Source organism: Lissotriton vulgaris, chromosome 2_2 (genome assembly GCF_964263255.1).
Source record: "Lissotriton vulgaris chromosome 2_2, aLisVul1.2, whole genome shotgun sequence".
NCBI classification, from domain to species: domain Eukaryota; kingdom Metazoa; phylum Chordata; class Amphibia; order Caudata; family Salamandridae; genus Lissotriton; species Lissotriton vulgaris.
Window position 1 is genome coordinate 315,525,804 of NC_141688.1, and position 13,646 is coordinate 315,539,449.

General features: G+C 49.7%; 1 protein-coding gene across 1 annotated transcript in view; it reads right to left on the reverse strand.

Annotated features, from left to right (window-relative positions):
- AMBRA1 (autophagy and beclin 1 regulator 1) overlaps positions 1–13,646 on the reverse strand; it is a 962,358-nt gene that overhangs the window by 152,402 nt on the left and 796,310 nt on the right. Inside the window, exon 16 of the mRNA XM_086959655.1 lies at positions 5,614–5,721. Coding sequence (XP_086815781.1) covers positions 5,614–5,721 — 108 coding nt within the window. The remainder of the gene's footprint in view (positions 1–5,613; positions 5,722–13,646) is intronic.

The window sequence follows — 13,646 nt, forward strand, 5'->3', positions numbered from 1 at the left end:
AACCAGTGTCTGGCAAGGTGTCCTGAACACTGGCAGTCCCAAGCTCACTTGTCCAGTCCTGCTGAGACTGGCACTCCCATGACAGAGGGTCATCAGACCCCTGCCAATCCCCCTCGTCACTCATCTCCCCGACCACCATCTTGCCCTGACCACCATCTTGTGTTGTGCTTCCCTGACCCCGCCTACCCGCCCCGCTACCGCCTCCCAGCTGACCTCCCACCCACGGATACAGCGCTCACCTCCTCCTGCGCCGCTGTGACCGCCTGGACTCGAGCCAACACGGTCGCTCCCCCACGCCTCCAGACCTCCTAGCATAGCGCCTACTCTCGAAACGCTTCCCCTGCTTTCAGCCACTGCAAGATCTGAGATCGAGACAAGACGCTTGGTATCGTTACATTCTATCGATTTGATTTATCATTGTGAGCCCCCTCTGCCGGTTTCAACAAATTACTCCGCAATATCACATTGAACTGAGCAGTTTGTCAGCGCGACTTCTGTTTACCATTTAGAAAGCCTGCACTTGCCGTGATTGTTTATTGTGCATCTCTGTTATCAGCCCAGCCTAAGTTTCGTTTTTGGGTGCCCCGACCACCATCTTGTGTTGTGCTTCCCTGACCCCGCCTACCCGCCCCGCTACCGCCTCCCAGCTGACCTCCCACGCTCCGCCCCCTCCACTATCCATTTAAGACTGATGACCCAACGCGCAGCAGCCGTGCCGAAGGTGCGCCAAAGGTAAGCCCGTCTACGCCCGTCCGCGCCTGGACCGCGCCCAGCGCCAGACCCCCTGGTCCCCGCACCACCCACCCCTCCCGCATTACATACAACGCCTCCACCCTCCTAGCACTAAACCCCGGCCGACTCCCCAACTGCGCCCAAGCCGCACCTGGACACACCCATGGACCCTTCACATGCAACTCCGGCAAGTATGACGGCACCAAGACCAACTCCACATCCACAAACACCAAACAGAGATCTGACACTAACCACCTAAAATGCATCCTGCTCAACACCCGCTCGGTCCACAGACACGCCATCGACCTATGGAATCTACTAGACACCATTTCTCCGGACGTCGCCTTCCTAACAGAAACCTAGATGAACGCCTCTTCAGCTCCGGACATCACCATAGCCATCCCGGAAGGCTACAAGATCATCCGAAAGGACCGCACTAACCAAACAGGAGGAGGCATCGCCATCGTCCATAGGAACTCCATCCGCATCTCAACCAGCTCTGTCGACAACCTCACTAGCGCCGAACACCTTCACTTCCTGATCCACACCGACCCCAAGACCACACTCAGAGGCACACTCCTCTACAGGCCACCAGGACCCCGTGCACAATTCAGTGAAGACATCACTGACTTCATCACCCCACACGCCCTCCCCTCCGAGGACTACATCCTACTGGGAGACCTCAATTTTCACCTGGAAAAGAGCAACACCATCACCCTTCTGGACAATCTCGCCAACCTCGGACTCAAGCAACTAGTTAACACCCCCACCCACAACGCAGGACACACACTCGACCCTATCTTCACCTCCAGCAAACACATCTCCTTCAGTCACACTTCAGTTCTCCATTGGACGGACCACAGCTGCGTTCACTTTGTCTACAAAAAGACCACAACCCACAACCATCCTCAACCTACTCTGCAAAGAAACTGGAACAAAATCACCATCGACCAGATCTCCTCATCGCTTCTTCAAAACCCCCCTGCCCACTCATCGAACGCCAAACAAGCAGCCATTAACCTCACTCAATGTCTAACCAACAGCGCCGACAACCTAGCACCTTTGAAAAAACGTCAAATCAAACTAGGCAGCAAAAACGCCCCCTGGTTCAACGATGATCTTAAGAAATCCAAGAAACTCTGTCGCTCCCTTGAGAAAGCCTGGAAAAAAGACCCAAACACCAGCACCAGAGATGCCTTCAAAAACGCCACCCGCATACACCACCAACTGATCCGAACTGCCAAGAAAGCTGCATTCAAAGACCGACTAGACAACGCCCACAACAGCAAGGAACTATTCAACATCGTCAAAGAGTTTACCAACCCCACTGCCAACTCCAACGACATCACTCCCTCTCTGCGACTCCCTAGCTTCGTTCTTCCACGACAAAATCGCAGACATCCACAACAGCTTCGACAACCAACCCAGATACCAACCCACCCAACCTTCTACCGTACTTTCACCCCCCTTGAACATCCTTAATGACTGGAACCCAATCTCCACTGAGGACACCATCCGCCTGATGAACTCCATCCACTCAGGATCCCCCACAGACCCATGTCCTCACCACATCTTCAACAAAGCAGACTCCATCATAGCACCCTATCTCCAAGACGTCATCAATTGCTCCTTCAAATCCGCCACCTTCCCGGAAAGCTGGAAACACGCCGAACTCAGCGCCCTCCTGAAAAAACCCACAGCTGATCCCACCGAACTCAAAAACTACTGCCCCATTTCGCTCCTACCATTCCCTGCCAAAGTCATCGAGAAAGCAGTCAACAACCAGCTTGCCGCCTTCCTCGAAGCCAACAAATCCCTCGACTCATCACAGTCCGGCTTCCGAGCCAAACACAGCACTGAGACCGCCCTCATCGCAGCAGCAGATGACATTCGAACACTACTGGACAATGGAGACACAGTCGCCCTCATCCTCCTTGACCTCTCCGCAGCCTTCGACACAGTCTGCCACAGCACCCTTTTACAACGCCTCAACAACATCGGAATCCAAGGAAAAGCACTGGACTGGATCACCTCGTTCCTCGCCGGAAGAACTCAGAGAGTCCGCCTTCCACCGTTCAAGTCGGAGGCCACCGAAGTCATCTGCGGCGTGCCACAAGGCTCTTCACTCAGCCCCACCCTCTTCAACGTATACATGAGCCCCCTCGCGGCCATCGCACGCCAACACAACCTCAACATCATCTCCTACGCTGATGACACTCAGCTGATCCTCTCCCTCACCAAAGACCCAAACACCGCTAAAACCAACCTACATGAAGGAATGAAAGAAGTAGCCGAGTGGATGAAGCACAGCCGTCCTAAACTGAACTCAGACAAAACAGAAGTCCTCATCTTAGGTACTTCCCCTTCCGCCTGGGACGATTCTTGGTGGCCAGCTGCCCTAGGAAAAGCACCCATTCCAACGGACCACGCACGGAACCTGGGCGTCATCCTGGACTCCTCTCTCTCGATGACCAGACAAGTCAACGCAGTTTCTTCATCTTGCTTCAACATCCTCCGCATGCTCAAAAAAACATTTCGCTGGATCCCCACCGAAACTAGAAAAACGGTCACCCACGCACTAGTTACAAGCCGCCTGGACTACGGAAACACCCTATACGCCGGTACCACCGCTAAACTTCAGAGAAAACTCCAACGCATCCAAAACGCGTCAGCCTGACTCATACTAGACATCCCGCGTAAAGACCACATTTCCGGTCACCTAAAAGACCTCCACTGGCTCCCTGTCAATAAGAGGATAACGTTCCGCCTCCTCACTCATGCACACAAAGCACTCTACGAACTTGGACCAGAATGCCTCAACACGCGATTATCCTTCTACTCCCCCTCCCGCCAGCTACGTTCCTCCAACCAAGCCCTCGCTGCGGTTCCACGCATCAACAAATCCACCATGGGGGGAAGATCCTTCTCCTACCTAGCGGCTAAAACATGGAACTCCCTTCCCATTCACCTCCGCCTCACTCAAAACCACCCAGCCTTCAGAAAGCAGCTTAAAACCTGGATTTTCGACAAATAATTCCCCACCCTTCCTCAAGCGCCTTGAGACCCTCTGGGTATGTAGTGCGCTATATAAATTACTTGACTTGACTTGATATGCAGGTTCAAAGGATGGGGCCGGTTCGCGGAAGTAAAAGTCTCCAAACGACGTCGAGAGCGGCGCCGGAACTGAATCGAGGGCAGGATCGGGGACGGCATCGCCCGGAAGCGGCATCGGGGGCTACACCCTAGGGGCCGGCGACGGTGAGGTCGACCGGCGACGACCCGGATCCAGTGAGGGTCTGGGGCGCCGGGACCGAAACCGTCGGCGGCGCCGAGGCCGAAGCACCAGACGGCGTCGGAGCCGAAGCACCCGACCCGTTAGGCCCCCCCCAGCCGGGGCCGCTGGGCCCGAAGGCGCCACGGAACCCGGCGGAGGAGGGAGAGACCTCATGGCCATGAGATACCGCTCGATCTCCTCTGGCATTGCATCCTGCCCAGGGACCTGAAGGTATGGGGCAGGCTGCAACACTAGAGACTCCTTCGGAGCCGCGTGGGCATCGTATGAGCGTCGGGGTAGGTCGGAAGAGCGATGACGCCTCTCCGACCTCTCATGCCTCTTACCTGAGGATCTTGATCCCGAAGACCGATGCGGACTCTCGGAGCTATGAGGGCTCCGACCGGTCCCTCGACCTCCTGTGGAACCTGGACCTCGAATGGCGCAGGGCCGACTGCCGGAGCTCAAGTTGCTTGCGGGACCGCTCCCGCCTAGCCTTAGACATCAGGGCCCGGCAGTCGGAGCAGGTTCGGTCGTCGTGGTCGAGGCCTAGACACTGAAGACACCGGCGATGGGGGTCGGTAACCGACATCAATCGACTGCACTTGGAGCAGGGTTTGAACCCGGGCATCGCTACCGGCACCGGAGTCAATCGACTCGAAAAACAAAAGTTGTAGTCAAAAAATGACTAAAAGGCTACTACTTCTCCGGATCTGCGCTTAGCTGGTGCAGAAAAAAGAAGAACTGATGTCAGCGCGCAAGGGCGGCGTCTAAGTACTCCGGCGACATCATCCTGGCTCAAATGACGCCGATGACGGACGCGGAGCCGCAGACGACGCCTACCGACCCGCAAGGGTACTGCTACGCAAAAGTTTCCGGATCCAGTCTGACGCCTGGGGATATTCTAAGGTAAGGAATCTAATACTATCCTGTTTCTTTCAGATGTCAGCGCGCGAGGGCAGCTGCTAAGTAGCTACCGCAACATCGTCCCGGGAACCACGACGCCAACGACCAACGCGGAACCGAACAACGCCACCTTTCAACGCGCAGGGGTACTGCTGAAGAAAAAATTCTTCGGATCCAGTCAGACGCCTGGGGGATTCAAAAGGTATAGAATCTAGAACTAATTGTCTCTTTCAGATGTGGGCGGGCCGGAGAGGACTTACAGATTACCGCTGACATCACAACCGGAGTCAAAGTCATATGATAACGCCACTCAGCGCGCAGAGGTGCTGCTGAAAAATTTCCAGGTCCAAGCTGGCGCTTGGAGAGAATTCAGAAGTTAAGAAATCTGTGGCCAGATGTCTTTATCAGATAATAATATTACTTCCCTGCTTACATGCGTAAGATCCAAGGCCATCTAACACACCCGCCCCCCCGGAATATAATGTGCAATTGTAAGAACTATAGCAAAACGATATAACAAAATGTTTAGCTAGGGACGCCAAATGAGGCAATATGGAACATAAAAATCGCCCCACCCCGTTTCATTCATTTTGTGGATGCAGCCCTGAGAGGCGGTCAGTGAGAAGAACTGAAGCGTTGTATGGCTTGTTATCAGCTCATCATGTGAGATCCCATGTTCCAATGTGCCAACCACATGTACTCACCCCAGCCTCTCGCTCGTTCGACTGCTGCTGGTGCTTCCGCTGGAATGGACAGTAAAGACTGCTTCGTTCAGCTGGTCCCAATAATATTCAGCACCTGAGTGCAAAGCCCTGAAAAGTGGACATGGACAAGTGTTACCTTCTGCACAGACCTGCAGACTTCAAATGCAGGGTCTAAATTTACTCCAAGGGCCTTAAAAGTAGAACAGTCTACAAATAATGAGTTTTAGCTCTCAGTATTAAACAGAAAGCCACAGGCTGAAAAATGGAAAACTCACAGTAAGCATTGAAGTCAGGGAACCAAACCCCAAACTGGCAGCACAGGACAAGTGCAGCAGTCCTAGGACAGCACCCATGATGTTTGTGAGACTGACGCCATAATGGAAAATCGGAAAATCAAGTACAAAAAAAATGGGGGATGGTCGAGAGACTCATAAATATACACTCCTACACAGGTACTACTGCACAATATACCTTTGTTTAAAATCTTTAGCCTCGTGATTTGTGAATATTTTTTAAATGCAGAGCCCTGAGATACCCCTACAGGGACCTAGCACACAGTTATCATCACAAGGCAGCCAGATCTATTAGTACTACCCCTGCCTAACCAACTAGGACTGATAACACCACATCCAGGCAGGGTTTTCAGACCACACTTCCTTGTGCAGATGGCAACAGGAACAAGCAGGAGAGAGGCCTCTTCTATGGGGCCTTTGGCAGTGAGGATTACTGGCATCCTCAACGGAGGGGTCTACTGCTTACTCGCAGGATCTCAAGCCTAACAATACTATTGGATCCAGCACGACAACCAGCTTCTATCTTCACACACTACTCTCCAGGGGTAGCAAGGTCAAGTTGTCAAGGTGTACTTCGGGAGGTGTAAGAGGGTTTGGAGCACACATACCGATTGACAACAGAGATTATACGTAAACTCAATGCCTGGGCAGAGCTATGACGTTTCAAAAGAGCAGTATTTTTATTAATATGTCGAAAAATAATGGAGCTCTTTAGGGGGGTCAACATAAGTCACTAGCACAACTATCACTTTTTTTAATTTGTATTTTTACTATTTATTAGAACTAGTACATGCTTAAACAGCAAGATAACACAATTCTAAGCGCATCGGATCCAAAAAAACATGGAAACCAAAAACAACACCCAGTGTCCGCTGTCGAGTCAAAAGTAAAGTAGTGATGGTATATGGTGCACATTTATTTATTTACAGTTTCTTATATAGTAATACTCAAGTCCAAAGAGATTCAGCACGGTACGATAACAGTAACAAGCATTTGCAGTGCAATAGGTCTCGCATTTGTGAGGGTCTGAGCTATTGCAATATCTTAAACTCTCGCAAATGTGAGACCTATGGCATTGCAAATATTTGTTTACTAGCGCCCATGCAGCACTTTCACATTCATGGAGGCTGCGCCCCTTTCTTTAGACAAGCCGCGTTTAAAGAAAGGGGCATGGCTGATATTAAAGTGAAACAGCTGCATGGGGCGATTTTACAATAAAAAAGCATCTGTTTGTCAAGTTGACCTATTTCATTGCAAAGAACGGCCACCATTGTCCCGGCTACTTGGTAAGTGACAGCGTGCTGAATGTAAGGAAAGCACGTCGTGCCTGCAGTAAGGCAAAAACCTTTAAAGAAATAGTGCTTACAGTCTGCATAAAACATACTGTGTCACAACAGAGGTAAAAAAAAAAGGCCAGTCTCCATGGGAGGTTTCAAATGAAGACAAGGCGGTACTAAGGAGGGGCTAACAATGCCATTAAGGAATAAGAAGCCAACATTTAAGAAGAGCAACAACGCAGGCCAATGAAAAATATGGGCTGAGCTTCAGACCCCTAACTCAATACAAAATGCCTCGCACAGCAGCGTATGCGCGCTGCCTCTAGGCTCGACCTAAAAATAAGAAGGAACCATATACCCAGTGAACATTTAACTGCAACCAGCGGAACTTTTAAATTGGAGCTGAGGAGTAAGTCAGTAAGAGGGCTGGAAGAGTATAGGATAATGGGGTTAGGGGACACAGGCCATTCAGCGGGAGAGGGAAAACATTAGAAGCATTCCTCATTAGGAAGATATTAGCGAGAGAATTACACAGTTAAGCGAGTTTAAAATAGATGTCTTTTCACATTTTCCTGAATGTACACATTCTCTTGACAACTTAGATATTCAGAAAGAGAATTATATGATGATACGGCAGGTCCAGAAAATGACTTCGAAGCTGCAGAATCGGAGTTGAATTTCTTTATACCAAGTACTTCTGAGACTTTCTGCTCTTCCAGATATATGTAGGCGGTGGGCTGAAGATAAACTGGTTTAGGTAGTTTTAGCCTTTCAAAGGTAAGACCTGCATGTATAAATGTAATTCTTGGCGACAGGGCTTTCATAGGTATTAAAGAGTTTGAGAAGCTCCTACAAGTATTGTATTTAAATAACAAAATTTGGCAATAAAATGCATGGTAATAAAGAAATCTGAGTTAGTAGGCGTATAAGGTGTTTTAAAGCAAACAATGCTGACAATTGATTTTACAGGTTGATTTATAAGTATTTTCATGGCAAGATTTGAAACTATCCAAAAATCACGGGTTAGTTAAGGTGAAAAGCCTAGTGGACTTCAATCTTACTGGCTCTGTAGTGTGTGAGATTGTCAGTTGGCAGCAGGAGACACAGGCGGACACTTGGCCCCCCCCACACTGGTGGACCAGTTGGACTGGACTTTAAAATCTGGATCCAAGCACCACTTCAACCACAATATATTTACAATCATGAGAAGCTGCTTCAGCCAGTGGAGCAATAACTCACAACCCGAGGTGAAGATGAAAAAAGTCAATGTTCCTTCGGGTTCAAGAAACGAATAGACGCAGGTTTGCCTCGGAGAAGGGGATCAGATGGGAATACCCAGGGACAATGCAGGCTCACCGCTCTCAAGGTCTCCGAAAGTTCTCAAGAGTAATGCTTACAAAGGGCTTGAAATACAAGCCAGGAGGCTGCCACGCACATGTGTAATGTAATGTAATGATGTCTTGTAAAGCGCATGAATCACCCCACATGGGGTATTTCCGCGCTATAGACCGCTGGGGAACCCGTCCTGGCTTTCCTTGTGAGATGGTCACTACTGGGTATCTCCAAGGTGAAACCAGGCATCCCCGGCGTATGTGGGGGGCCGTTGTGGAGATGAGGCAAGCTAATGCCCAGGTTTGCCGAGTGTGATCCCTGGTTAGAGTAGGCACCGAGGCGAGAATTATCGAGTCTGCTGACCCTGGGCCACGACCCTACCGCGTCGGGAATTGAACCCTGGTCCCGGGCCATCCTCTGCTTCTGGGTCTACCGCCTCTAACCAGTGAGCCACACCACTCCACATGCGCAGTAGGAACGCCTGCTCTGTTCTGGTGAAGACAGCATGAAGTCTCAATAATATGACAGTAGGAAACACCAGCTTGCAATGTAACTGTCAATGCTTGGTTTCCCAGCATACGGCCACCAAACAGAACAAATGGTCGTAAACTCTGAAGGGCTCTCTTCTGTACACCTAGAATGCCAAGTCTCTGAAAGCCTACAGATCTCAAGCATTTCTTCAACTGAGAAAGCAAGTGGCCAAGGCTATTACAATGAAAAAACAGTGCTCGCTTTAGAAGGCACTCCAATAATACTTCTGGAATGAATGAAGGGACACTATGAAGGAGCTCCTTGTTTTCATGAAGACTATGCATGAATGATTTCAACAGAAACCTGAATCTCCCTGCTTCTTAAGGAAGATACAATCACAAGCAGAAAGGCTGCATGTCTACATCATATAAAGACAGAGGTTGAGAAGACAGATGCATTAGAGGGTATTAGACCATATTCAGATCCTGCAGAGGAGCGGACTCCCTTATGGGCAGAGACAAAGGTAGCAAGCCATCAACCTCCCTCATCACAAAGGTGTGGCCAAGATGGAAGGCAAGTAAGATGTGTTGCACTCACTCCACTCCAATAAGCTGTGCCAATCCCCATTGTAAGGTACAAGAGGCAAGGAATCATGTCCAAACACTAGCTGAAACCTCAGTTGCAGGCTGCTCTAAGGTTGCGATGACCACCAAGTGAAGTAGAATAGGGAGGCCACGTTAGAATGTTTTTTCGCCTGGGTTGAAGATGGAGGACTGGGCCTCAGAAGTCACAATAACAAGCATTTACAATGCAATGGTCTTGTCTTTGTTAAAGTTAGAGCTATTGGCATTGCTCATGACATTTTTTTGTTTTGAAAACCAATAAATAGCAGTCATTTACAATGCCAATTGCTTAGTCTCTCGCAAATGCGAGACCTATTGCATTTGCACCCACACACACAGAGCCAAACGCACCCACACAGAGCCACACACACACACACACACACACACACACACAGAGCCACACACACACACACAGACAGAGCCACACACACACACAGACAGAGCCATACACACACAGACAGAGCCACACACACACAGACAGAGCCACACACACAGAGCCACACACACAGAGCCCAACACACAGAGAGCCACACACACAGAGAGCCACACACACAGAGAGCCACACACACAGAGAGCCACACACACACACACACAGAGAGCCACACACACACACACAGAGAGCCACACACACACACACACAGAGCCACACACACACACAGAGAGCCCCACACACACACACACACAGAGCCACACACACAGAGAGCCACACACACACACACAGAGAGCCACACACACAGAGAGCCACACACACAGAGAGCCACACACACAGAGAGCCACACACACAGAGAGCCACACACACAGAGAGCATTTCTAACGGGTAGTTATATCTGGCAGGAAAGAACATTGGGGGGCATACAACCTGGCTTGATCAGAACGGGCTTAAATCATCAAAAGCTTTCAATCACTACCAAAGGCCGGTAGGTGCAGTCCTGTACGTCAGTCATACCTTCTGGAGTGGGTGCAGTCTGTGTGCTGAGCCACAGTACGCGGGGGTGGAGGGGACGAAATAAATAGATGAAGCCTTAGATGCACTCTAGTTGTTGTCGGAAACAGATGATACTACAAACTCGATTCAGGGCGGAGTCGAGCTCTGGTGACGGAGAGGCAGCGTCGGTGCAGAGCTTTCGTTTACCTCTCGGCGCTCCTATGGAAGACTGGGAAGTGCTACAGGCAAATTCCTGACCAGTGGCACAACAGCCTCTAAAACCATCAAACAATGAACAGCTATGATGGATTTTCAAATCCCACTAATTTGCCAAACAAGCATTTACAATGCAATGGTCTTGTCTTTGTTAAAGTTAGAGCTATTGGCATTGCTCATGACTTTTAAAAAAAAAAACATATAAATAAATGGCATTGTCATTTACAATGCCAATAGCTTAATCTCTTGCAAATGCGAGACCTATTGCATTTGCACCCACACACACAGCCACACGCACCCACCCACCCACACAGAGCCACACACACAGACAGAGCCACACAAAGAGAGAGCCACGCACACACAGAGCCACACACAGACAGAGCCACACACAGAGACAGAGCCACACACAGAGACAGAGCCACACACAGAGACAGAGCCACACACACACACACACACACACACACAGACAGAGCCACACAGACAGAGCCACACACACACAGACAGAGCCACACACACACAGACAGAGCCACACACACACACACACACAGACAGAGCCACACACAGACAGACAGAGCCACACAGACACACAGACAGAGCCACACACAGAGCCCAACACACAGACAGAGCCCCCCCCCACACACAGAGCCCAACACACACACACAGAGCCCAACACACACACACAGAGCCCAACACACACACACAGAGCCCAACACACACACACAGAGCCCAACACACACACACAGAGCCCAACACACACACACAGAGCCCAACACACACACACAGTGCCCAACACACACACACAGTGCCCAACACACACACACATGGCCCAACACACACACACATGGCCCAACACACAACAAATGGCCCAACACACACACACAGGGACCAACACACACACACAGGGCACAACACACACACACAGGGCCCAACACACACACACAGGGCCCAACACACACACACAGGGCCCAACACACACACACAGGGCCCAACACACACACACAGGGCCCAACACACACACACAGGGCCCAACACACACACACAGGGCCCAACACACACACAGCCCAACACACACACAGAGCCCAACACACACACAGAGCCCAACACACACACACAGAGCCCAACACACACACACACAGAGCCCAACACACACACAGAGAGCCCAACACACACACACAGAGCCCAACACACACACACAGAGCCCAACACACACACACACAGAGCCCAACACACACACAGAGCCCAACACACACACAGAGCCCAACACACACACAGAGCCCAACACACACACAGAGCCCAACACACACACAGAGCCCAACACACACAGAGCCCAACACACACAGAGCCCAACACACACAGAGCCCAACACACACAGAGCCCAACACACACAGAGCCCAACACACACAGAGCCCAACACACACACACAGAGCCCAACACACACACACAGAGCCCAACACACACACACAGAGCCCAACACACACACACAGAGCCCAACACACACACACAGAGCCCAACACACACACACAGAGCCCAACACACACACACAGAGCCCAACACACACACAGAGCCCAACACACACACACAGAGCCCAACACACACACACAGAGCCCAACACACACACACAGAGCCCAACACACACACACAGAGCCCAACACACACACACACACAGAGCCCAACACACACACACACACAGAGCCCAACACACACAGAGCCCAACACACACACAGAGCCCAACACTCACACAGAGCCCAACACTCACACAGAGCCCAACACACACACAGAGCCCAACACACACACACAGCCACACACACAGAGCCACACACACAGAGCCACACACAGAGCCACACACAGAGCCACACACACAGAGCCACACACACACCTTCACACCGGGGAGTCTCCTTATTTACAAATGGGTAGGCTATCTGGTTTTAGGTTTAAACCTATAACAACTGATAAAATCCCACTGAAAGGAAAATAGCCATCACCAGTGTAAAAATATAAACACTGAAAAAACACCTTTACACCCACAAACTAAGTGCCATTCAAAGAAAGGAAAAGATGAGTGAAAAGTCATTTTTATTTCTTCCTGAAGGGACCAATACACTGTAACTTTGGTATACAAGTTTGCATCAAGAAAGATTGGGCTACCTTTACTCTGCTTGAGTTTTGTTGTTTAGGGATGTCACTAAAACATTGTCTTTTCTTCCTTCTGCTTTTTTCAGTTTTGTGGCCTTTGTTCAAAAGATGCAGTGTTTAGATGCATGTTTTAGGTCTTACTTAGTTCTTTTATAAACTGTAGAGAATCGGGAACTATCAAAATCATATTTACTATTTTGGCTACATTTGATTTGACTGATAGGTCAAAATGGCTGGTTACATAGGAATCTTTACTACTATGTATCATCACATTTACCCACAGACAGAGAATAGGTGAAATCCTTTGATAAATCAGCCCCCTTTTCTAGTGAGTCAGTATTCATTGTAAGTGAATTGCCAAACACCCCAGGCTTTAAACATTCAATACAAGATGTAGTGACAGGTATATGTGAAAAGAATGTTGTCTCCAAGCATCTGAGATAGTGGTGAAAACATGACACCAGATGTTTGGTGAACACAGTGTCACGTGGAATCCTGCTGAAAAAAGTTCCTGCCAAGTTCAAGAAAGATTGTAGTGATATTGTTTGTATTTGCAGTAATTCAGCTACGGATATGAAAAAGTTGTATGATGGCCGTCAAAATCGATACCTGAGCTGAAGTGCTTCCCTGAAAGAGATCCTTCTCACTTGCTAGATGGTATGCTGAAAGTATCTTTACAATCTTCAGAGATAATAAAGAATGCTATGGACTTTGTAGTCACTTCTGGTGCAGTAAATGTATTTGGACCTCATATACCCTGTGC